This window comes from Strongylocentrotus purpuratus, unplaced genomic scaffold, assembly GCF_000002235.5.
Source record: "Strongylocentrotus purpuratus isolate Spur 01 unplaced genomic scaffold, Spur_5.0 spur5_scaffold_17, whole genome shotgun sequence".
NCBI lineage: Eukaryota > Metazoa > Echinodermata > Echinoidea > Camarodonta > Strongylocentrotidae > Strongylocentrotus > Strongylocentrotus purpuratus.
In genome coordinates, this window is record NW_022145602.1 from 7,830,446 (window position 1) to 7,856,722 (window position 26,277).

General features: G+C 40.7%; 1 protein-coding gene across 1 annotated transcript in view; it reads right to left on the bottom strand.

Annotated features, from left to right (window-relative positions):
* LOC576076 (nuclear pore complex protein Nup205) overlaps window positions 1-26,277 on the bottom strand; it is a 42,155-nt gene that overhangs the window by 4,367 nt on the left and 11,511 nt on the right. Inside the window, exons 12-31 of the mRNA XM_030988601.1 lie at window positions 25,924-26,138; window positions 25,013-25,195; window positions 23,888-24,145; window positions 22,751-22,933; window positions 21,092-21,339; window positions 20,189-20,309; window positions 18,872-18,968; window positions 18,094-18,258; window positions 16,679-16,924; window positions 16,072-16,230; window positions 9,272-9,379; window positions 8,295-8,545; window positions 7,447-7,638; window positions 6,213-6,516; window positions 5,292-5,533; window positions 4,677-4,868; window positions 3,730-3,851; window positions 2,977-3,133; window positions 1,651-1,783; window positions 833-1,141 (exon numbers count right to left, since the gene is read on the bottom strand). Coding sequence (XP_030844461.1) covers window positions 833-1,141; window positions 1,651-1,783; window positions 2,977-3,133; window positions 3,730-3,851; window positions 4,677-4,868; window positions 5,292-5,533; window positions 6,213-6,516; window positions 7,447-7,638; window positions 8,295-8,545; window positions 9,272-9,379; window positions 16,072-16,230; window positions 16,679-16,924; window positions 18,094-18,258; window positions 18,872-18,968; window positions 20,189-20,309; window positions 21,092-21,339; window positions 22,751-22,933; window positions 23,888-24,145; window positions 25,013-25,195; window positions 25,924-26,138 — 3,885 coding nt within the window. The remainder of the gene's footprint in view (window positions 1-832; window positions 1,142-1,650; window positions 1,784-2,976; window positions 3,134-3,729; window positions 3,852-4,676; window positions 4,869-5,291; window positions 5,534-6,212; window positions 6,517-7,446; window positions 7,639-8,294; window positions 8,546-9,271; window positions 9,380-16,071; window positions 16,231-16,678; window positions 16,925-18,093; window positions 18,259-18,871; window positions 18,969-20,188; window positions 20,310-21,091; window positions 21,340-22,750; window positions 22,934-23,887; window positions 24,146-25,012; window positions 25,196-25,923; window positions 26,139-26,277) is intronic.

The window sequence follows — 26,277 nt, forward strand, 5'->3', positions numbered from 1 at the left end:
TAATCATCACACTGCCTCACCCTACAGATACTTGAGCTAAGCTTGTATAATAAAGGTAGTTAAAGATAAAAGTTCATGCGATTGCTTTGTGAAAGAAACGGTGTGGAATGGGTCAGAAAAGGTTGATCATGTAGCATGTGAGTAGGGGGGGGGGGGAATCAAACTGTTCAGGTGTTTACCCCATAGCAGGTGTTGTCATTCACCAGGATAAGTCTTTGGTTTTATGGCCGATAGGCCTTATATAATCGCTGCACATATGGTAAAGTCATTTTCTCACTTTTCCATCGCCCGAAGATTCTCCGAGAGACTAGGGGGGTATTTCTTGATAGGTCAACGGTTGCAATGTGACTTGAATACACATTAATGAAATTACCACCAAGTCTGGAGTCAGTGAAATATGGCCAAATGAAAACTGACGACCCACTCCTTTTAAAGGTATAGACAAATTCTGGTCATGCGATTGCATTGTGAAAGAAACGTTGTGGAATCGATCAGAAAAGGTTGATCATCTAGCATATAAGTATTGGTGTGTAATGTAAGGTTCTGGAATCATCAAAATGATAAGAAATTTGGCCCAGTCTTGGTAAAGTTACGAGCACTGTGCACAGAAAGATGTATATGGGACCACGAGATATCTATCCAGGTCGGATAGATATGATAATTTACCAAACATATCAATTAGTAAGCGGTTTGCTGGTAAAAATTTGTATCATCACGTATTAGTCAAAACATATTCTTTCACATGAATGGTAATAAGAGCTTCCATTTCATTTTTTAAGAGGGGGGCGTTTCCAAAACTGTTTTTTACCTTTAAGCACTACAAGCTACTCACCTGATCGAACCACCACAGTGCGACAGTACCCTAACACATGGCTCACAATCTCCAGGTACGCTGATCTTGCATTCGTCCCTTTCCCATCCGAATCCCTGCCCTTCCCGTGTCTCTCCTCCATCTTCCCTCCATCGGCCCCGCCCCTCGGCCACGCCTCGATGGTGGTCTTCAGCTCCTTCAGCCACTGGTCCAGGGTGCAGAACCGGGGCACCAGGGCTAGGATCTGCCGATGGAGCCGGGTCAGGTGGGTCTGGAGGGGGATGTGGGCGGGGCCGGTGGTCTCCAACAGGGCGGGGTCAAAATAGTCCACTGTAAAAACAACATAGATAGTGATGGTGAGGAAAGGGAAACATTGGTTTCACACAATTAATACATACAGAACTGGCTTTCGATGATGCATTTGCACTCCTGGACAGCGTTTCACGAAACTGTCATAAGTACAAGTTCGTTGACAATCTAATAAAATGCATGTATTAAAATTAACACGCATTTCTTGGATATCAGTGAACTTGGACTTATGACGGTTTTGTGAATCCATACAAAGGTACTCCAGTGTTATTATCAAAGATTTTGTACGGCTGCTGAGATGTCTCTCTAGCCTTCAATGAATTTCCTCTTAGATAGCTTTCTAGCAAAACGTAGCTGCACAAAAAGATGCATATCGAACACCAGAGGCATAACTGTTGGTGATGTTACTCTATTGATGTCAACAGAAAATGGAGCTGGTCCTTTTTTGAACCCGTTGACTACTGAATTATCTTATTCCCATAGACTTTACACATAGGTCACTTGGTTCCTGTAGGCAACCGGTTAATTACCTTCTCCCATGACTGTACAGACAACCCCCGTCAGGAGAGAAAGCTCTTCCAGGGATGCCTTCTCAGGGCGCTGGTGCTGGTCTCGAAGGATCGCCGTGAAGGTGTCGGCGTGAGCCATGATGAAGTGCAGGACCTATGAGAGAATGATGAAAAAAGATAAACATGACTGTAAAACAGAACATTTCCATTGACGAAATGCATCTACAGTCAAACCTGCTTTAGTGATCACCTGTCTACAAAGACCACATTTTTGGTTTCCTCTTGGAAATGGTTTCTCATTGAATCATGTACTAAAGGAATCTGTCTACAAAGACACCTGTCTACAAAGACCACTCTTTGTGTTTCCCTTCGGCGGTCGCTGTAGACAAGTTTGACTGTATATACACACAATGTATGTGCAGATTGCGTGGTTGATAACAAATACTAAAAGTCAACAGTAATTTCTTTTTCTTCATAAATTCCATCCTGAAAATGTCTGTACATTCAATGCATGAAGTTCCATGAAAGACCAATGAACATTAACATAAGGTTAGAATGCTGTGACAACACACAAATATCTATACTTTCATGCAGTTAGTGCTAGGAGTAGGGAAAAATTGACAGCATAACATCAACATTCTACTTCACTAGGTATGCTGGATGATAAAAGGTGTTTAATACATGATCGATTAGTATATGAGTTGACTGCCTAGGGTTTTGAGAATTGATTTAGATCTGCCATTTTACAAATGTGATCCTACTAAATTTTACTTCCCTAGGTGTGCTTAATGATTAAAACTGTTACATGACTGGTTGCTTCTTTGTGTTGACTGCCTAGTGAATTGAGATTTGACCCTACATAGTCTCAGGACTGTTTGGTTCACCAACTGTACTCAATTTTTGCTTATCTAGGCATGCTTAATGATTAAAGCTCTTACCTGACTGGTTGCTTCTTTGTGTTGACTGCCTAGTGAATTGAGATATGACCCTACATACATGTATGTCTTAGGACTGTCATGATTCAACAACTGAACTCATTTTTTGCCTATCTAGGCATGCCTAATAACTAAAGCTCTTACCTGACTGGTTGCTTCTTTATGTTGACTGTCTAGTGAAGTGAGATTAGACCCAACATAGTCTTAAGACTGTCATGATTAAACAACTGTACTTATTTTGTGCTTATCTAGGCATGCTTAATTACTGAAACTCTTACCTGACTGGTTGCTTCTTTATGTTGACTGTCTAGTGAAGTGAGATTTGACCCTACACAGTCTTAGGACTGTCATGGTTCACGAACTGTAATCAATTTTTGCTTATCTAGGCATGCTAAATGATAAAAGCTCTTACCTGACTGGTTGCTTCTTTGTGTTGACTGCCTAGCGAAGTGAGAATTGCTGTACAGAGCCTTAGAACTGGGAAGAGGAGTTGATGATAGCGGCTCATGACATCAGGAAGGAAGGCATCCACAGCGATCGCTTCCATCCCTTCAACTAGCCTAGGATGGCTGTGAAAAATTGAGTGAGTGAGAGAGAGAGATGATGCTTGTGAACAAGGGAAGGGTATTTGAACTCTCCAAGAGAAAATTTTACTCTCTTTTGTGCCACTTTTTTCTTCTTTCAAAACTGGGTAAACCCAAACAACAATTAGAACTGGAATATGTGCTAAAGATACTGTAAGATCATGATAACAAGTGATGGATATTTGAACTCTCTAAGAGACAACTTTACTCTTTTTTTGCCACATCTTTTTCTTACAAAACTTGGCAAACTTAAACAATGATCAGAATTGGAATGCCTGCTAACTTTATACATACACCTACACACTATTCACACTGCAAATTTTCAAAATTCTATATCATAGTGATTTTCTGAAACTTAAATTATTTGTTGGATGATGTTGCCAAACTCCCCAAGCTTTTCATGTAGAGGCAGGGCTTGGATCAAACATGTACAGTTAGTCCATCAATAAGCCCCTCATCCACCTAAAAAGCTCATGAAACGGTCTTATTAACGTATGCGACGTGCTTTTGTATCCCACATAAAGTTGTTAAACATTTCTTACAGCCCTTAAATGACTTTGGAGAGTCCAGCATCACCCTACCTCATTGTGTGGTGTTCCGGCCTAAGATCAATGAACCTGCACTGGCCTAGTCTCTCCATCAGACCCATCTGTAGCAGTGCTTGGGCGCCGCTTGCACTCTCCGCTACTCGCATCAAGAGGGACTGCAAGTAAGACAAATACATTGAAGTGATGAAGGTTTACTTGCACACGACAGTTACTAGGATGAATAGAAACACAAATGCACACATCTTGTAGTCTTGGAGCAATATTACCTCAATATCTTCTTCTTCTTCTGTTGAAGTACAGGCCACCATGTTGTTGGTGTATCTTCGTATTTTGAGGTTGGAAGATCTAATCTATGTGCGGTTAAAAAGAATGCCATGTATTCTCTTGTTTATATCTGTGTAAATTCAAGTACTGTTTCTCTTCACTGTGTGTGTCCACAAAAGCTTCGACTAAAACAATGAATCCCTCTTCCAAGTACTTTATAAGAATGTTAGAGACACCAACGTATCAATATACTTGTATCTTTTCTAGCAAATCTAGGCACTAAAGAACTTCCCAGCCTGAACATTGGACTATTGTGAGATTGAAATTGACTCTATGTTTCTTGGAATGGCAGCCAACTAAAATTAATGACTACACTACAACCTCAAAGCCTATAGGTGTTGTGGTCTAGTGGATAAGTCACCAGACTGCAGATCGCAAGGTACGGGATTCAAGTCCCGCAGCACTAATGTCCTTTGGCAAGACGTTAATCTACATTTGCCACTCTCCACCCAGGTGTAATGGGTACCTGATGTGCTCGAGCACTGGTTTACTTTGGCAGCTCGGCTATAACCAGGGTAATATGTGTAAAGCGCAATGAGCGTCAGAGCCTAGTGGATACTGGCGCTATATAAATATCCCTTTTATTAATCGGCTGCAGTACCACTTACTAAAATCTGCTCTCAGGCATTACAAAATCCAAAGTGAACACTGCTTACCAAAGTGGATTCATAGATGTAGAGCGCCTTCATTGGTTCCGGGGTTGGTTGTAGACAGCTCTGCAGGGCTTGGTCCATGTGCACAAGTCCCTCGATAAAGTGCCTCAGGTAGCCCTTGGAGGTGAGGATACTAAGCCAGTGACCTCGACGGTCGATGGAGTTGATGGCATCGATGACAGACAGTGCTAAGGTCTACAGATTCAAATGATACAAACACAATGTGATTAGAGCATTGGAAATTTGGGCAAGGGAACTGCTAAAATAGACAAATTGGTCCAGGGTTATGATGTAGATATCTCTGTAGAGCTTGGTCCAAGTGGAGCAGTCCTTCAATGACAGCAGGGATGAAGATAGTAACTTGAGAAATGCTAGAAATTGACCTTTTAAGACTTGAGAATTAAATTCATGACCTCTTACCCTCCCAAGTTCGAGACCGCCGCACGCATCCCTGCAGATGAGCTCGCAGAAGGACTCTCCAAACTCCTGAATGACGGCCAGATTGTACAAGTAAGGGTTAGGGTAATCGCTATCATCGGGTACAGGGTGAAAGTTAGTAATTTGAGAAATTGACCTCTAAAAGAGTATGATGACCTAACTAAGTTCATGATCCCTTACCCGCCCAAGTTCATGACCATCGCAAGCGTCCCTGCAGACCAGCTCGCAGAAGGACTCTCCAAACTCCTGGATGACGGCCAGGTTGGCGGTCATGACACGGTCGTGCTCCTCCAGGATGCCAGAGTTCATGGCAGTGGAGGCGGAGCCCTGGAGGGTGGGGATCTCCCGTGGTTTCTGGGGGATCTGCAGGTAGTTGAGCAGGGTGCCGTAGAGGTTGGTCCGGACCCGCTGCTGGACGCCACCTGGGAACAGAGAAGTGCAAAGACATCAGATGTCTATATATGTGTCACATCCCAAAGACCGAGATGTTCAAGTTCAAGATCAAGTTTTAAGATCAAGTACAATTTATATGCATATATACAATAACAAACTTTAAAATGAAACATCTTAAATTGAAATCATAATGTGGTGGGAAAAATAGAGGCCAATGGCTCAAGGTTATTCCCAAAGATAGTAAAATTTACATAAAAAGTTTCCTAAATATACTAAAAACAAGATAGAAATACAAAGATTAAAATGGCACAAAACATATGTACCAACAGATGTGTACCTGCCAACCTTGACATGCATGAATTAGGAAGACCTAGAGTTTTACTTTTAAACAGAAGTTTTCAGAAAGAAAATATAATAATCTAGGGTACATCCCATAAGTCTAAAGAACAGAAATTAGGAAGCTACAAATGCCAAATAGGGGCAAAGACATATCAGCTTTCCTGAATTTTATCAGGTGGCCGAGAATCCCAATTGTTTAATGCTGTGCAATAATCGATTAAAAACCGACACAACATGAAATCTTTACCGGAAAAAGGCAAATTCTTCTTCTGAGAATGAGGCTGTTCTTTACTAGACACACAAGTTCATGCTGTAAAAGTTCCTGGTTTAACAGTATTCACCAAGTCCAGAAATAGAAATGTTACTCACTTGTAGAGAGGATGAAAGTGAGAAGCTCTTTCAGGATAGACGTCAACGATACCACTGGGATCTTGACCCCTCCTCCTCCGCCCCTTCCCCCGCTGCCTCCCCCTCCTCCGCCGAGGACGGACGCATCCGGGTTGAAGGTCTGGACCATAGAACCGTCCAGGACATTGACGTACTGAGACGACATGAGGTTGGCTACCGACTGGGCGCGGTCAGAGATAGAGCACTGCCGCAGGGTCATGGCCAGCAGGAGGAAGGCCCCGGCGACGGGAGAGGTCAGCTCGGCGACCGCGTCCTCATGGTTGACCTAGTGAAAAAAACATTGGGAACAGATTAGAGGTGTTGTGGTCGAGTGGATACGTCCCCGGATTGTCGATCACAATGTCCGCGGTTCGAGTCCCACTGTCTCACTAATGTCGTTTGGCAAGACATTGATCTACATTTGCCACACTCCACCCAGGTGAAGTAAATGGGTACCTGGTAGGAATTTATTCCTTCAAACGCTAGAGCCACTTATGGTAGGCGTGCTAAAGCCAGGGTAATAACGAGGAGCGCCAGGTGGGTCAAATCTGACTAACATGAGCGCTATACAAGAACCCATTATTCTTCTTATTATTAAAATCCAGTTTGTTCAAATATGCTGCAGTACACCATCTCAAATCAAACATCACCTACGAAAAAGCATTACATGTTAAAATGGACGGCATGAGGCAAATCTTCTAAATGTAAAAGATCACAGCAGTTTGCACAACATTGGCAAGTGTGATTTACATGATTTACTCTGAATCTGAATTGGATATTGTAAGATTCAGAAATATAAAGTCCACTATGTTTAGATCTCTTTAAATTTGAGTGCAGTTTCAGCAGAATACAGCCTCATGTCTGTACAGGCCTATAGGAGACGATGTTGTCAAGGCAGTGTTATGGATCAAGTGGAAAAGCAAATATCTCCACAGTGTATCTAAAACAATATCAACAGGGCTTTTGAGTGATGCAAATATCTATGGCCCATACTCCAATAAATTTCAAACCCATCTCTCATGTTAGGCTCGGTCTAAAGTAAAGTTGACTAAAAGCAAGTTAGACCAAGGTCTTAAATGCTATTTTGCTTAACAAGATGTAAGTCCTTGTGATGGGTTTAATGAAGTGAGTAGAATAAGAGCATGTCTGTTTCCTTGACACAAGATGGTACAGCAGTGACCTAAGGGTTCAGAGGTACAAATCGAAGCCTTCATACCTTCTGGAGCAGTTCTTGAAGGATATCCACAGTGACCTTCTGTCGTATCTCCAGTGCCAGGGACTCCTGAGGCAAGGAAGTCAGGAGAACCTCCAGAACCTGGCGCCAGGCATCAAAGGCATGACGCTTGGCACCGAGGGCTTGTCTGACGCTGTTCCTCGACACGGCCGTTTTCAGAATTTCCATGATTTCCTGCATAATGAATATGAAAAATTGAAGTAAACGTGATAATAATAACAATACATAAGATTTGTATGGCACCAAATCCACTTGACAATCAAATGCTGAAGGAGCAGCTTGAACTTTTCTAATAAAAGTCTTGACTTGTCAAATTTCATAGGAATAATGGTCATAGTTTCTGTAAATCTTTAGAATATTCACAGCAAAAGATATACTTTGTACATGCATACAGCAAATATTGATGTAAATGGATACATTACAATTGGAAAGTGAAAAAGAAGAGGACAGAACAAAGAAACAAAAAGCGGAAGATATAGGGAAAATGAGGGAGATATTGAGAGAAACAGATGTATACAGAGAGAAAGAGAAAGAGACATACACAAATGGAAAAGAGAACAAGAGAGTGTGTGTGTGTAAAAGAGAGAGAGAAAGAGAGAGAGAGAGAGAGAGAGAGAAAAAAAGGGAGAGAGAGAGAGAGAGAGAAAGAGAGAGATGGAGGAGACAGAGAGAGAGAGAGAGAGAGGGAGAGAGAGTAAGAGAAAGAGAAAGAGATAGAGAGTGTTTAAGATATTGAGAGACAGATTGAGATTGAGACAGAGAGAGAGACAGAGAAAGAATCAAAGATCAACACCAACCAACCAATGCTAACAAATTCACAAGAAACCCACCATCTCTACCCGCGACCTTTGACCCGCGACCGACCCCGACGCCCCGTGTCGGTTGAGCTGGTCCATGAGGATGTGATGAAGGAGTCTGAGGTTGCAGAGCAGCACGCCGTACTCATTCTTTTCCTCGCAGTTGAGGATGGTCTGCTCCACGCCGGAGGGCTCGAAGGACTCCAGACGCAAAGGGATGGGGAAGGCCTGGGAGAAGTCGACAGAGTCCAGGAGCTGCAAGATGCGGCGACGCATCTGAAGGGCTGCACAACACAGATATCAATTTGTTTGTTTGTTAATTTAATGCATTCATTAAGTAACTCATACAGTTAAAGGCATCGTTTAAAATTGTGCTTCAAAATGATAATGAAGAGCCTCAAAAAAGGTAAAAATCTTTGAGTGCCTGGTTGTACCATCATCATTTCCCCCTATAGACTGTAGTGTTATGATAATCATTAGGAAAACGCAAAATGTGATTTGGATTTCCAATCATAAATATCTTGATAATCAGACAAGCGATCAGCTTGTAAAAGTCATGGGGTTCCTGAATGACCTAAAGGTTTATAATTATCATTGCAGCATGAGCTAAATCCAGGATTTTGTATCAGAATCTGAGGCAATTTACTGAGTCACTTTAAGTAATTTATAAACTTAATTCATTCACTAGGAGTTATGAAATGACTAACATTTTGATTTGGCTTCCTACATATTATATATCACAAAATATTTACATATATAAAAATGAAACTGAAGCACAAACGTTAAATTATCTATTCACCTGCTTATAAATGTATCAATATGAAATAAGACTCTTTAATAAGATCTCTTTCACTCTCTCTATAAATATATTCATAAGAGTTGGTATCTGCTATAAAGTTCTGATATCAATGACTCCTGTACATTTTGCATATGAGCATTACCGTGGCAGCATTACCGTTGCTTCTTCAAATACTTCAAGATATTTTTTCCCTTCTCATTTTCAATCTTACCTGCGCCTCCGGCGTCACCCTGGGTATGAGCCATGCTTGATCCAAGCGCGCTCGTTTCTTCCGCAAAGGTAGCCTCACCCAGTCTGTCGCCATCTAGAGACCCGTCAGCTACAGCAGCAATCAAAGAAAAACAACAAATATTGGGTGACATATAGCAATGACACCCAGTCTGTCGCCACCTTTTCCCTCAGAAGCTGCTGCAGGAGTACATGGTTGGCATCCATCTTGGATTCCTTATAAGGATTATGGTTTCCTTTCAGGTCGTAGCCTTTTCAGGTTGCAGCCTATTCAGTTTATTTTAATTTTCATGTCCAAGATGTTTTTAATGTGTTTAATGTCATGTTATATATCTGATCGTTATATGTAATGTTTTTGTTTTTAATGAATTAAATAAAATTGAATTGAATTGAATCTTGGAGAAACACATCAAAAATGCATTCAACAGGCCGATTGATGAAGTGCTGCATTTACAACTTGTGGATATCTAGCAGAAGCACTGTGTTCCATGCCAAACCTGATTGATATGATACCGACTGGAATGGATCAAAAGGAGGAGTTCTTCTCTACTTTGCAAGCAAAGGCATAATCATACCACATCCACATTCTCTGTCCTAAAGAAATCAAATATGCAACACGGTCAGACCTGCCAACCACTACAATTTTTCAATGAAAATACAACATTACAATTTTACGATTTTTCGTAATGTTTTACGTTTTGCATGCAGCATCCCGCTGGCGCGCGCTGGATTGTCCACACAGTAGCACCTACCCATGATTAGGTACGAACTGTAAGTTTTGTGAAGGAATTTTCACCATAAAAGTGTAAATATGGCATTAAAGTCATCAACTTCTGGACCTCTAAGAAGAACAGAGCCATTTTAACAATGGCTCTGAATAGAGCATTCCAGCAGTTTTTAATTCTTGATTTGTATTATATTTGTAAATTGTATTCTTGCATGTATTTGAATTTTTATACGGAAAATAAAACCAAACACAGTAAGGGCTCCAAAGAGCAGTCTAGAAAGCAATGCTACAAGCCAGAGCACTTGATCAAATGGGATTTCATCATTCAATCTTCCAAAGGAGAGAATTTTGTGCAATGTACCACGTGTAGGTCTGACTTCAGCTTAGCACACGGTGGTGCATACGATATCGAACACCATATCAAGTCAGCGGAGCACACAAGTTCTGCCGAGGATTTGAAAAAGCAAAAGTCAATTCTCCAATGCTTTACATAGCAATCCAGTGACAATTATGATGCTATCAGAGCAGAAACTTTGTGAACTGAATATATCATGGAGCACAACATGCTATTTTCAGCTTCGGATGAATTCACAGATGTGGTCAAGAAAATGTTTCCAGACAGGCATTGATCCGTGCATCAGGTCCATGTTTTTTTTTTAAATACAATTTTATCAGTAAAATTCAACTTTGGGGATTATTGAATACAATTTTTGAATTCCATCCCAAACCTGATTTACATGATAATAACTTGATAAAATGATAATAATTAGGAAAATAATTATTAGTTTGTTTTGTTAGGAATTATTATTGTTTCCATTTAGAAAAACTGACATTATGAAGTTCTCTTTTCCGTTTTGTAATTGTGTATTGTAATTGTTTAACCCTGCATGAGATAAATCCAATGTAATTCAAATCTCAGTCCTGGGTTTTATGTAACATCTTTATTACTATGTTATATGTATTTTCTTGAATAAAGATGAATAAACAATAACTTGAAATGCATCTCAATGAGAAGATCTGCACTGCAATGGAGTCACCAGTACAGGTTCCATCTCATTGTCTTAGGGATACAAGTATTAAGTGATTAAAAACCAGTCTTGGGGCAGTACCTTACAGAAGCATTGTGTTCCATGCCAAACCTGACTTTCATGAGACTAACTCAGACAGATCTCATCAAGAAATTCTTTTCTAGAAAGAAAGCACAGATGTCATCCATGCACAACCAAACTTGCTGTCTTAGAGATACTAAAATTTAGAACACCAACCTCATCAGAGCACCTAGCAGAAGCACTGTGTTCTATGCCAAACCTGACTTATCTGAACTTTCTGCCTTAGAGATAATGAATTCAGAACACAAACCGCCTGGTAGGACCCAGCGGAAGCATTGTGTTCCATGCCAAACCCGACTCACCTCCCAAAGAGTGGAATGGATCTTATTGAGGAGTAATACTACTACATGTAAATATTGAAAGCAAAAGCAGTGGCACTATGCACCAAAAATAATTTAGCTCACATGAAAAACTCGCATTTCAGCCTCGCAACAGAAGCCAGCACTGACATGGAAGCCATTAAAAACTTTATCCTCTTGTCATTAAAACATTTGATGAAACTGAGGGGAGAGTGTTATGTCAGTTGCTTTCTCAAAAGAAATCAACAGAGCGTTCTACAGGTGAAAACATTTTCACTTTGCTAGATGACGAACTCCAAACACACAATATCTCTTGGGATTATATGTCAGTTTGTCCTCAGACAATGCCTCTGTCGTGCTTGGGAAAAATAAAGGAGTGGCAGCATATGTAAAGCATAAATTCAGGACACCAACCTCCTGGCACTTCCCAGCAGAAGCACTATATTCGTATTGTTTTACAGTACCTTCAAAACAAGATTCTTAATAGCAACAAATCACAATTTATTAATGCATGAACTTTCATAGTTTAAAAAAGGGAGTACAGTTCGGGGTTTTGATTTAGTTCTCTTTTCTGACTACTTTATTATTAATCAAAGATAGATTAAAGAAATATTTAGAGTAGAAATGTTAATGCTGGTAATAGATATGTAATGCTTTATCTATCACTTAAAATGCAGCATGTTTTTATAAACATGCTGCATACCATAATTATGAATTATCATAGCATTTCTTCTTTAATCATTATTTTTTTTGTTTTAAACAAGATACAACGACACAAGACTCTGAAGGAGTATGGGCCGGCAGATATTTGCCTCAACGTGTCATTGGGTAGAATACTCCAAACCTATCTGGAGTTGAGGAGGAGCTTGCCTGGACCATCAGTGTCAGGGGGCAAGTACTTCCTTGAAAGAACTGGGAAACCGCTTCACAAAGCGGGACAAGATACAACGAAACAAGACTCTGAAGAAGTATGAGCTGGCAGATATTTGCCTCATTATGTCATTGGGCAAAACACTCCAAACATATCTGGAGAGGAGGAGGAGCTTGCCTGGCACATCAGTATCAGAGGGCAAGTTCTCCCTTGAAAGAACCTGGAAACCGCTTTGAATGCGGGACAAGATACAACAACACAAGACTCTGAAGGCGTATGGGCCGGCAGATATTTGCCTCATTATGTCATTGGACAAAATGCTCCAAACATACCTGGAGAGGAGGAGGAGCATGCATGGCATATCAGTATCAGAGGGCAAGTTCTTTGTGGAAAGAAGTGGAAAGCCACTCCACAACGCGGGCCAGACGCTATGAGCCGGCAGATATTTGCCTCATTATGTCATTGGGCAAAACACTCCAAACATATCTGGAGAGGAGGAGGAGCTTGCCTGGCACATCAGTATCAGTGGGCAAGTTCTTCCTTGAAAGAACCGGGAAACCGCTTTGAATGCGGGACAAGATACAACAACACAAGACTCTGAAGGCGTATGGGCCGGCAGATATTTGCCTCATTATGTCATTGGACAAAACGCTCCAAACATATCTGGAGAGGAGGAGGAGCATGCATTGCACATCAGTATCAGAGGGCAAGTTCTTTGTGGAAAGAAGTGGAAAGCCACTCCACAACGCGGGCCAGACGCTAAAGAAAATGTGGGCCGATGATGGGCGTAAAGGCACGCTGCTGCCCACTCTAATCTGGAAAACGGCAGCCACACATGTTTGAATAAATTCATTACATTCACTAATTACAGGGAATGAAGCAACTCTGTGAGCTGATCAACATGACTGATGTACTGGAAGAAAAGATTCTTCGACCAACCCGGGCAGATGGAACACGTGAGTGGACCACAGAAGACGTGCTCTGCATGCATTAGTGAGGAACTATCCAACTGTTGTGGCGCACCTGACTGAACTGGGCTGTGAACAGAGGTCAGACATAAAGGACAAGAGTTTTTCTTATTGTACTCTGTTTCTTGTATTATTGTAATGCTGGTGGGAAGCGTATTTCCACATTGTGGACGAAATAAATCAATATCAATAAAAAAGGAGGATGCAGCAAAGGCCCATGGGATGGTCAAAAAGATGTCATCCTACAAATTTATTCTGCACATGGCTCTGTACATCGATGTGCTTGAAGAACTGTCACAACTGTCACTTGCGTTCTAGCGGATTGACATATGTTCGTCCGAGTCATGGAACATCAAGGAATGGCAAAATCTGTTCTTACTGAGATGGCAGATGGCCTGGATGGGGCAAAACTGCAGTCAGGCAAGAGAAGTTGCATAGAGGGCACATACCATGGTGTCACCTTAAGTGGAATGGAAGATGTTTGTCCTTAGCCATGGAAAATCTAGGAACTGCAAAATCTGTTCTTAGTGAGATGGCAGATGGCCTGGATGGGGCAAAACGACAGTCAATAAAGAGAAGTTGCATAGAGGGCACATACCAAGGTGTCACCTTAAGTGGAATGGAAGACGGCAGTGCTGAGTTTGATGCGGCCTGCAATGATCTTTTAAAACCTCGTTACCTGCATAGGGCCGAGGTTCGTCCGAGGTCATAGAACATCTAGAAACAGCCAAATCTGTTCTTACTGAGATTGCAGATGGCCGGGATGAGGCAAAACTGCAGTCAATAAAGAGAAGTTGCGTAGGGGCCACACACCAAGGTGTCACCTTAAGTGGAATGCAACTGGCACATCGCAATGCTACGAGAGCTTCGGAGATTACCAAAATGAAAGCAAAACATGTGGCTAAGCCTGTGGTAGACAAGATGACGGGTATGAACATAATTTCTATAGCCGATCACAAAACCTTCACAACACATGGTTCTGCTCGAGTCGCAATGCTACCAATGACGTACAAAAGGTTTATATTTTATGTTGATTGAATACTACCAAGGAGCAAAGGATATAAGAGCAGGGAGCGCATCTTTTCCTCCGCATTATCTTATTCTTTTAATGCAACCTTCTTAAAATTGTGATGATTGTTAAATGTTATGTTAAAATGTAATTACTTTGTCTGTATTTATATATTTATGTACATGTATAGCACCTTTAAATGTCCAAAGGCAAATTTTATGTATTTTTTACATAACAATAAATTATCTTGAATCTTGAAGGCAGACAAATGTGTTTTTTTACCAAGACAAGCCCTATTCTAGACAGCTCGTACTTGAACAAATGTGTTAGACCATTTTGGGTAAAGACAAAAGAGTCACACTGACATTGATCCGAGAATGTATCAGTTCGCTTATGCTAGATAACTTTCTAGATCGTTGTTCTGAAACAGCAGCATAGAGAATCGACCGCAAGTCAAAACACACCAGTATGCAGAAAGTCTCCTGATGACAGAATTGAACTAGCAATAATAACCTGTTCAAAAGATCTTCTTCAAAATTTATGCTAGACAAACACGTTTGTTTTATGCGAGATACGTTTTTGTAAATATTGTGCATGGTGGGAAGATTGCACCGAGGCAAGCATTTTAAAACTCGGTAAAATGCCATCTTGTATATAATATCAAATTTTTTTCTCTGCAGTTTCATCTTTCGATCCCAAGACATGGCCAAATGGCCTCAAGGGCTTTGACTTCAGCGAAAGGTGTGCCCTGATCCTCATTGAGCACTTCAATGACACACTGGTAGCCCTGGATGTGATCCTGACCAGGCTACGTCAGAGTTAGACTCGTTTCCTTTTAGTTTTCTGTCCCTGTCATTTTCTAGTCTCCCAGGAACCTATTCTCTACAAGCTTTGCTTTTCTATAGGTTCACATTTCACAGTTTGGTGCTTTTCTTGTCTGGGTTTCTTTTAAATGATAATAGTTGTCAAACAAATTTGATGATATGTATCTTTGTAGTCTGATTTTTTTGTCAATTACTATAATCATTTTTTTTAAAATTATGAAACAATATGTCTTATATGTATATTTTGTTATCTGTATTGTATCTGCATGTGAAATGTGAAACCAATAAACTCAAACTCAAACTCAGAAGTTGCAAGCAGAGTTTCCTAGTTTCCTAGTTTCCTACACATAATAGAGATGATCCAGGTACTTCCTTTCGCTACTGCACAAGTAGAAAGGGTTTCTCCCTCATGAATAGGGTGAAAAGTGACTGAAGAGTTCGTCTCAACACGTGCACGCTGGATTACAATAAGGTGAAATGGAAGAGATTCGGCCTTCATCCCAATGTTTAAAAAAGGAGACTCCAAGAATGCACGAAGAGGAAAATTCCTGTACTTTGACCACCACCTTATTATTAATAATAATAATAATAATACTGTAAACTTATAGAGCGCACACACCATCCAGGGACGCTCATGGCGCTAGCTCAGCAACAGTTCTCATCAATACAAATAAAGTAAACAATTTTGAAATATTAATATCACCCATTTCAATTCTCAGCTCTGCCCGGTGGGGCCCGGTGCCCTCCAGCTGCTCCGTTCACTGACAATTTAAGGGACTAGCCCAGTCAGCACATTATTCACAGGAGCTCTAGCATCCGAGGCCACCAGGCCCCACACGGGCAGCCAATGAGACTAAAGGGTGATAACTAATTAATTTCAGATGTATATACTCATGTAGTAACAGGTTTGAAAACAAAGATAGAATTGTTGTAAGTATCGTAAAGCAGATTGAACAATTAGGAGTGATCGACCTACCATCATCGTTGGCCATTGAGGGCGTGTCCTCGAGGAGGAGGCGGAGCAGACGTTGGCTATGGGAACGTTGTCGATTGACAGCTGTCATCCTTAGCTCTATGGCAACGGCCTTGAGAAGCCACGCCTGCTGGTTAAGAAGGATGCGCTCTTCTGTGTCTTCTAAAAAAACAATGAAAGAAAGAGTAAAAATACTACGCTGAAAGCTAGGAGAGTGATAACTCTATAATTTTACATTCTAAATGAATGCCCTTCTACCAACCTTTTCGCCTGTTTGCCTCTACATATAGGGTCAAGTACCTTGAAGACCCATAAACCTTTTTTGATTTGCAGCCCCTGAAATAGGGAGGCAGAGAACCTACACTTGTTGAACTGCACTGAGATATGGGTATCTCCTTGTCATTAAAACAACAAATGCATTATCTCTACAATACAGGAATTAACAATGATATTATTTCATTTTTATCTTCATTAATATAACTTCTTTGTATTACAAGTGCTAATGATGCAGAGCAATACACCAATAGAAAGAAAAAAAAATCTTTTTATCTTACAATCGATCCCTGTCGAATCTCTCTATGCCTAACTTCCTAAAACTTCATGTACATACCTCCATGTTTGTTGGTGAAGGGAGCATGTCTGAGATGCTTGTAGAAGAAGTCTTGGGTGGTGCGGAGGTAGCGCATGGTCGGAGCACTGGTCTCCCGGTTGGCACAGAGGCGGTAGACGAGCTCGTAGGCAAGCTCGGCCAGCTGGGGTGTGTTGTGGATGGCAGAGGGGCCAGAGTGGGAGGTGATTCCACGTTCTAAGACAGAGACTACAGCGTGAAGACAGGTGCGGGAGGAACCTAGGACACCTGGATAGGGATGGGGGAAGATTAAAAAATTTAAGAGATAAATAATAATTGTACGATTTAAGCCCCACTGCACTACTTATACCTACTTGCGCCCTCTATATAGCAAACAATGCCTGATCGGTATCCGCTGGTCCCCCATGATCCCCTTTTTCTCAGGTTAATTGAGGGCTGATTTGATGAGGTAACCACCTGTCAGTGACCTTGCAGGGAGGTCTAACCCATCCTGGTCAAACTAGTGCAGTGAGGCTTTAAGCAAATGCGTGTGCCAGTTCACGAGTGAAATGCTTTTGTCAGAGGCAATGTCTGCACATAGCAGTCAATAATTATATAAACTGTTACAGCTGGGGTGTGTTGTTGATGGCAGACTCCGCGTTCTAGGACGGATACTACAGGGTGAAGACAGGTGCGAGCGGAGCCACGTACACCATTGGGGTGTTTCACAAAGACTAAGATCGACTTTAAGTTGGACTTAACTATGGCAGCCCCTTCATGCCACTGGTTGCTCTCTCCATTATGATCTTTAGATAATATTTTTTGCTTTAATAATGTATTATCAAGAAATGTCAATAGATTCTATAGATTTGTAACCATGATTTGTACATCCCTTGAGAAACCAATGCCAGTAAATGGTGAGAGCAAACAGTGGCATGAACGGCCTGCCATAGTTAAGTCCAACTTAAAGTTGATCTTAGCCTTTGTGAAACACGCCCCTGATTAGGTCATTCTTGCATTTGTTATTAATGGCTCTCTTGTCATCAAATACTACCATCATCACCAACTTAAGTTTTCATTACTTTCACCACCTTCATCATCAATCTTCTCACAGACACTGCTACTTACATCAGTAATACATATGCCATCACCACCATCAATATCACATTGACAAACGCACACAACAAACACCACCACAATTAGTACCATTACCACCACCAAAACCATCACCAGCACCACCGCCATCAGCACCACCACCACCATCATCAACACCACCATCATCATCACCATCACCACAATCGTCACTTCACACACCACCATCCCCACCACCCACCACACCCATCACCAGCTTCACACATCATCATCACCACCACCACCACCAACTCCGCAAATAATCCCCACAAATAACACCGACTTCCACTGTCATCACCCTTATGATCACCACTACATTCCCTTACCTGGGTCTTGAAGTTCAGTCTTGTTGACAGGTTTCCTCGTGTTGTAGCCCAAGAGAAAGTGGGCGAGGTTTGGCCCCGGTTGGGAGAGGGAGAAGAGAAGTAGGCGCATGGCATACAGACGGGTTTGGCTGTGAAGCCTCGAAGATTCATCACCTCCGTCAGCATCTAAACAAGATTAAGAAATATGACAGTAAATATAAATACACAAAATCCGGATAAGTATAGCACTATAATTTCAATTTCAATGTATTTATTTGTCCAATGTATGTGTCTTTCAACATGGATATTTGTTTCGCTCAAATGTAAAATAAATATTGGTGTAGTCATCTCATTAATGTGATGTGGCAAGACGGAGAGGAGATGCTCGCAAAATACGTCACAGTGTTGCCAATTTGTTTTTTCACTGATGACAATTTCAGCATTCATAACTTTCCGATTTTCCATTGGATATTGCTCAAACTTTTACTGATTTGTTTCTCTCATTTTCAGCTTTTATCAAAACCATTTAATTTCAGGGTGGACTGCACCTCTAAAGGCTAAACTAATACAGGGGGAGTTTCACAAAGCCTTTTTTCAATGACAAATGACAAAAATAAGCGACAAATCTGCTGATAACTAATCAGAAGCAAAGATTTCAGTAGCTTATAACAAAAACTGTCTTTTGTCACTGATGACAAGTTTTGTGAAATGGCTCTTCTTCTTGAATTTTAAGACAATCCATAGATCATTTCACTGCTACACTATCCAACATCACAAGGAATAACTGCGATAAATCTACCTTCTCCGTCTTCTTGGTATGCTTCTGTCTCGGGTACCTCCAGATCTTCCACCTCCAGGCACTCCACAAACCCATGCAGGATGCCTCCAGACTCCTCCTGAAATACACAAAGTGAATAATTTACACCATCAGCATAGCTGCTCCGAGGCTTTGGAACAGGCTACCTCTTGAGTTGCGTGATGCTCCTTCGTTATATTCATTTAAATCCTCCCTAAAAACATTCCTTTTAAAGGCCCACTGCATTACTTGTAGCTACTTGCGCCCTCTATATAACAAACAATGCCTAATCGGTGACCATTGGTCCCCCATGATCCTCTTTTTCTTATGTTAACCGAGAGCTGAGTTGATGAGATAACCACCTGTCCAGTGACCTTGCAGGGCAGTCTAATCCCTCCTGTAAACTACGGCAGATAAGCTTTAAACTCTCTGTTAGTCCATAGCTTTCAATGTCATACTCTCATTATTCATGTAACATGTAATGTAATTGCCTTAATTTGACTTTGTAATGTTTTGGCCTAAAATTAATTTGATTCTATTGTATTTTAATGTATTGACTGGATGTATCTGTGCTTTCTGTATTTTGAACTAATGTAGTTTGATGGTATACATAATAATTGTAGTTTGTAAATACGATACTATTATCTGAGAATCACCATTTTTGTGTAAAGCGCAGGGCTTAAATTAATCCAAGGCCACCAAGGCCATGGCCCTGGATGCCCCTTTGATTGGCCTCAATGCCCCTCTCATTGGCCTTGGAGATTTTGTGTGCCCTTTCCAATTCTTTCTATTTGTGCTGTAATATAGGAAGGTGCCCACAGAAAAGTGGCCTTGCCCTAAAAATATTGAAATTTAAGGCCTGAAAGCGCTTACAAACATATTGTATTGGATCCCTAGGATTTTGACATGGTTGTTTATCAATTGTCTTGGAATGACAGAGGAAGAAAAGAGTCCCTGAAAGTTTTAATAAGATGAACATTTAGACAGAGAAAAACTTATGTTCAATTTGCAACGAGAATAATAAGAACATTTGTAACATTACTACACAAGTAACTCCAACACCTCATATATCATCATTACTTGAAGTAATATTGAATCTAATACCCTATTTTGAAATCATGAAAGCCCCACTGCACAACTTATAGCTACTTGTGCCTTCTATATAGCAAACAATGTCTAATCAGGACCATTGGTCCCCTATTTCTTATGTTAGCTGATTTGATGAGATAACCACCTGTCAGTGACCATGCAGAGAGGTCTAATTCCTCCTGGCCAAACTAGTGCGGTGGGGCTTTAAGGCTTTCTGCAGGCAATACTGACCTTATTGATAGAAAAGAGGTTCACGATCTCAGGCTGGACATTGGAGGACTTGACCATTCTGTAGAGGACCTTGACCGCCGCCAGGGCATGCTTCGGAAGAGACACATTGAAACTGACAAATCTGAAAGGAAAACCAAATTTAATTTATGATTTGTTAATCAAGTAGATCAGTGACTGAGCTCTGCAACAGCTACATGTACCAGTTAGTATCTTGTACAATGAAACCTGTCTTTAAAGACCACCCAAGTAAGATATGAAAAGTGGTCTTTATAGGCAGGTGGTCTCTATGTACAGGTTTCTTTAGTACATGTTTCAATGAGAAACAATTTTCAAGGAAAACAAAAAAAGGGTGTTTTTGTAGACAGGTGGTCTTTCTACACAGGTGGTCACTGAAACAGGTTTGACTGTACTACCAATGTGCAATGTCTAAATGTCAAAGTAGGCAACCCATTGGCAGGACTGTTCCTAATAATAATCTTCATTTATTTTCCAGTTTTTTTTTAAAATATAGACCTAATTATGTGGGTATCTGGAAGTATCTCTGAAACATCAATTCTAACTCTAGGCTTGTATATAGTTATGCTTGTATGAATCACAGTCTGGTTGGTTTGTGTGATTTGCACAAGCATAACTTCTTATCTGAGCCACAGATATTGACCTGGGCCCTGTCTTACAAAGAGTTACGATTGATCCAAATCGATCGCAAATTCTCCAATCAATCACAAGTTTGCAGTCTCCTGTCTCTTATGCACTTAGTTGCGATTGCAAATAAGTTGCGATTGATATCAACTCTTTGTAAGACAGGGCCCAGAGTGAATGAAAAATATAAATGAAATATTGAGAAAAACAAAAAAACAAAAAAAACCACAACGAACAGACAAAACTAAAAACAGGGAAGCTCACTTGGCAATGTGGCAAAGGTGATCGGCACGTCCAGAGCGGGGGTTGATCCCCATCAGTAGCTGGTCCAGCGGAGTGACCATTTGACTTGACCCTTGACCTCTGAGGAGGTCAATGAACCTGTCCTGCTTCTCCAGGGCGAGGTCAAGCATGGTCAGGCAATAGAGGGCGCACTCTGTCATGCTCTCCTTGCCGGGGAAGGCGTGGTACTGGGAGAGGAGGCGGGTGCTCTCATCCAAGATGCTTAGGATCTGTGTGAATAGGTACAGAAAAGGATGCTTATTACCTCCGCACAAAATTGTTTATGGGACCAACATCCTTTACTTTTAGGTGCTGCTTATAAGTATAGGCTTGCATGGTGATGTAGAAATACAGAGGCTTGCCGTTGCACCATGTGAGGGAGGGGGAGGATTGGGGAGACCTGGAAAGGACTCTCTGTAAGATGTAGTATTGAGACAGGAGACGGATGCTCTCGTCCAAGATGCTTAGGATCTGTGTGAATAGGTACAGAAAACATTTTCTACTACTCCCACACAACATTGTTTATGGGACCAACACCTTAACTTCTTTTACAAAATGATCATCATCAATAGTGTTCTGTCAGTTTATGACGAGTTCAGTGACCCAATCTGAATTCTACATCAAGTGTCTCACCATGTACCTCGGTCTTGAGCCATCCGTTTCAGCATTTTATATCCTGTTGCTCCACATTTTGCGATTACATCATTTAGAAAGCCTTTACAAGGTCTTCCCTCTTCTTCTTTCCATGTACAACCTTCTTTGACTCTGATCATCAAGCCAAAATGATATGGTGAAATAAATCAACACCTGATCAAAATACAACATCTCATGCCATAAGAGAGAACAAAACACATTTTGAAGAAAACATGTGAACTACACACAAAAGTTATTGTACAGGACCAGAGACTTCTCAACCATCAGATAAATGAGTGGGTAGGACTACACCAAAAAAAAATGACTCACCAACTGCAGCATGGAGCTGTCATTGAGCATGTGGATAAGGAGATGATGTCCCAGACTTACCCAGAGGCTTGTTTTTTGGCAAACTGATTGCACAATGAAATTTCCCATCAATTGTTGGGAAACTGTTGATCATAAGCAGACCTGCCAACCTCTGGAGTTCAAAAACTGTATTCTTTAATCCCAAAAGTTGTATTTTACTGACAAAAGTTGTATTCTTAAAAATAAACGCGGACTGTTACGCGGATCAATGCTTCTTACAGTTCCTACATACAGGAAGAATTTTTTTTAAGGATCGTTGGTTGAATATGCATGATATTCATCACGATTGATGTGTTCGATGAACCAATGAACATCCCATGTGAGATGCTTGTAGGATACTTTATAGGACAGAATGGGCATTTTGCCATTGAAAATGGTACACACACAAACAAAAAAAGATATTTAAAAAAAAAAAAAAAAAATTAAAAAATTAAAAATTAAAAATTAAAAAAATAAATCGTATTTTATTTAGAAAAATCGTACTGTCGCATTTGCTTCTAAAAATCGTACTAAATACGACTAAATCGTACTGGTTGGCAGGTCTGCATCAGCCAAATTTTAGGATGCAAAGGTTTCTGCATTTACAGATTCTGCCCTCATAAATATGAATAGGTGGGACCACACAAACAAATGACTCACCAGCTGCAGCATGGAGCTGTCATTGAGCATGTGGATGAGGAGGTGATGTCCCGGAGGCTTGTTGGTGATGGCCGTACCCCCTCCCTGGAGCTCGACGACGTGGTCCAGGAACTCCTCTGCGTGGGGTTCATGGGCGGCCAGGAGCTTGGAGAGGATCTTGGTCACAGCAGCTGCAACTTCCCACTAGATAGAATAGCAATGGCGATTCTTTTCATTTCGATTCAATTTAACTTTATCCAATCAAGTTAAATGAACATAAATGTTACATGGGATTTTTTACAAGCAATAAAAATACCTTATACAATCGGAATGATGAATATACATAGACGTCGAGTTCTTCAACATTAAAGTAAAATTACCCATAGCATGAGCACTAAGAAAGAGTAAAAGGGGAAAGAGGGTAAGAAGAACAGTAGATCAAGGTGGGGAATGAAGGAAATGAGTCAGAAGGGGGAAGATATAGCGAGAAAAGGAAAAGGAGCTGATGCAAGGTTAAGAACAGAGAAGTAAGTTTTAAGTAGGAAGAGAGGGCTAGCTTAGTAATTTTCCAAATTACTTGACAAAATATGATAACAGGTTTATCACTCAGGTTGTTTGGACCATTTGTATGTTAACCCATTGCTTACTGGAACTGGGCAGCTCCTGTATTAACCCTATAGGGAATATGAGATTTCAGTAGTCAATGAATTAACAAGCACATAGAGACAATAAATTTGAATAAATGAATATTCATTGTGTATTTCGTTGGATTCTATTAGAATCAAATCTTTTATCAATGCCAAAATTTAAGACTATATTTACATTTTGTTTGTTGGCTCTGTTTTTTTTCTTCTCTCATTACGAAAGGTAAAATAAAGTCAAAAGAAACTGAAAGTTGATATGCCTGATTGACAAAGCTTCTTCATCATTCTGTTTACTTCTTAGCTTTTGATAGATTTTTTAACAAATTCTAATAAATCAGTGTGCATTTTGTTGGATTCTATTAGAATCAAATCATTTATCGATTCCAGAACTTAAGACTATATTTACAGTTTAGTTTGTTAGTTCTGCTTTTTTCTCTCTCATCAAAAAAGGTAAAATATAGTCAAATTAAATTGAAATTTGTTTTCTACACTTAATTGAATTCTCTAGACACACCTTTTCAGCTGGGTTGCGGTATGCCCTTGAGCGGAACTTGAGGAACACCGAATCCCTGAGGAACTTGAGATAGGGGTCGAAACCTGGTGGCCTGTAGCCGACGCCCAACATCGGGGGCACTGGTATCTCCGTCAGGGTGTCGACCATGGCCAGGAACCCACGGGTGAGGGGAAACTCCTCGTTGTTGGATTCAATTTCTTCCAGCTCGAGGAGGATCCCGGAAGGAGGAACACCGGCTTGGTGGATGGTTGGTATGATCTGAGAAAGGGCAACAAAAAAAAAATCATCAATTTTAGCTGTAAAGATAAGAACTGCAGCGAAAAGAGATATCAGATCTAGAGCAAAGAGTGTTCAAATCATTCACTAATTCAATTAAATTCATATATTCAAATTCACAACAATACAAGAGTGAAGCAAGAGCGAATAAGAGCTATATTGCAATAAGTCTACTACCCAATTGGTCTATTGTTCATTTAATTGAATAACCAGCGAGTCTAATTACCAGTTTGTCTAATGCCCATTTTGTTACCATCCATAAGGTCTTATAATCATTTGATGATGGTTATTATTTATGATCGTATGATTATTACACCATATGGATAGTAGACAAAACGGACATTCGACGAACTGGGGATTAGACCGACTGGAAATTAGACTAACTGAGCAATTCACCAAATGGGTAGTAGACTTATTGGAGATTAGATTAAATGACTATTAGCCCAAATGGTCATTAGAACAAATGATATATAGACAAAATGATTATGAGACCATGTGGATAGTAGACAGGCTTGGTGTAGACCATATAGGAATAGACCAGTTTGGGTATTAAACAAACTGGTTGTAAACCAAACGACAATACGAGGGCTCAGTGACACAAAGACGTAACTCCATTTTGGCCATTTTGAGAAAAAGTGAATTAAGTGTCACTAAGCACTTGGGCCTTAAGGAGTTAAGTCTATGTTTCACTAGCTATTGACTTCAATGGGGTGTTGGGTGGAGTGAAGTCTTTGTGTTTCCTGGAAAGCCCACATTTTCTGAACATTTTGATATCAAATACTCATTTTGGCAAAATATGGAGTTACGTCTTTGTGTCACTGAACCCTTGAATACCCCTTCTTTCCTCACCTGTGATACCTCCAGTGATTGCCAGAGGGTCCCTGCAATCTCTGGTGACTGGGCAAAGACCGCCAGGGTTCGAAGGCACTCTGCTTTCAGCGGTGGAGGGATGCTACACGTCAGGAGACCAAAGAGCAGAACGGACGGCAACCAGGACTGGTTCTCTACCATGGCTCGCCTTGCATCCTCGTTCTAGAATAAAGATTATGTATACATTGTTACGAATATGCAAATTAAAGGAATCTGAATATGCTACATGTAATTCCAAGGAGTTGATCGAGTTGATAGTAATAAACGCACAAATGATCAAATCAAAGCTAACAAATCGTCTTGATTTCTTGTTGAATTAATTTAATTCTAAGTTGTGGAAGGGGACAATGTAAGTTAATTGCCCCAACCTGACAACATTGATAATGATAGGAGGCGGGATAGCTCAGTGGTATAGCAGTGGTCTCGTAACCGAAAGGTCCCGGGTTCAAAACCAAGTCATAATGCTTGTATCCTTTGGTAAGGCATTAATCCTCATTACTAAGTCCCTCAAGAGAGGACTTAAAGTCGTCGGTCCCCTGATTGCTTACTTACGAGCATGCACATGCTTTTTAGCGGTCAGGTTAAACAATCAGCAACCATGATACTTAGTCAATAAGTCCTATGCTGGACGAAGGGTGTCGGAATGAACTTTGTTTTCTTTTTCTCTTTTTAAATAATTTTTTTAATGAATGGTTACAAAAATAAAACAGATTTTGTTGTTTTGGTAATCCGTAATTTTAGACAACATTCCGTTAATTTTTGTACCAATTACGGGAAATCCGTACTAGTTGGCAGCTCTGTTACAGGCACAACAACCATTCTAAGAGCTATAGATTTTACAAATATAACAGAGAAACATATGCAGACTACAAGCGGATGTCCATATTTACCTCTTTAGCAACAACTTGTATCAGTCTGAGGACGTTGTTCAACCCCTCCATCTCTTGTGGAGTGATCCCCTTAGCCCCAAGCCTGAATGACTGGGCGGTGTGCCCCACTTCCTGGAACGGGGAGGTGGAGCGGATCTCCTGCCGGAGGGACGAGTAGTAGCGGTTTAAGGAGAGGAAGAAGTGGTCCCAGGAAACACTGCCCATACTTGCCCCAGCTGGAGAAAAAAGTTCATAAAACCATAACATCATCAACAAATCATTGATTTCTTACATAAAGCATTAAACCAATATTTTTTAAAGTCAATGTTCTAAAATCAAGAATTTAACGACTCTGTATTATTTTATCTTCTGCAT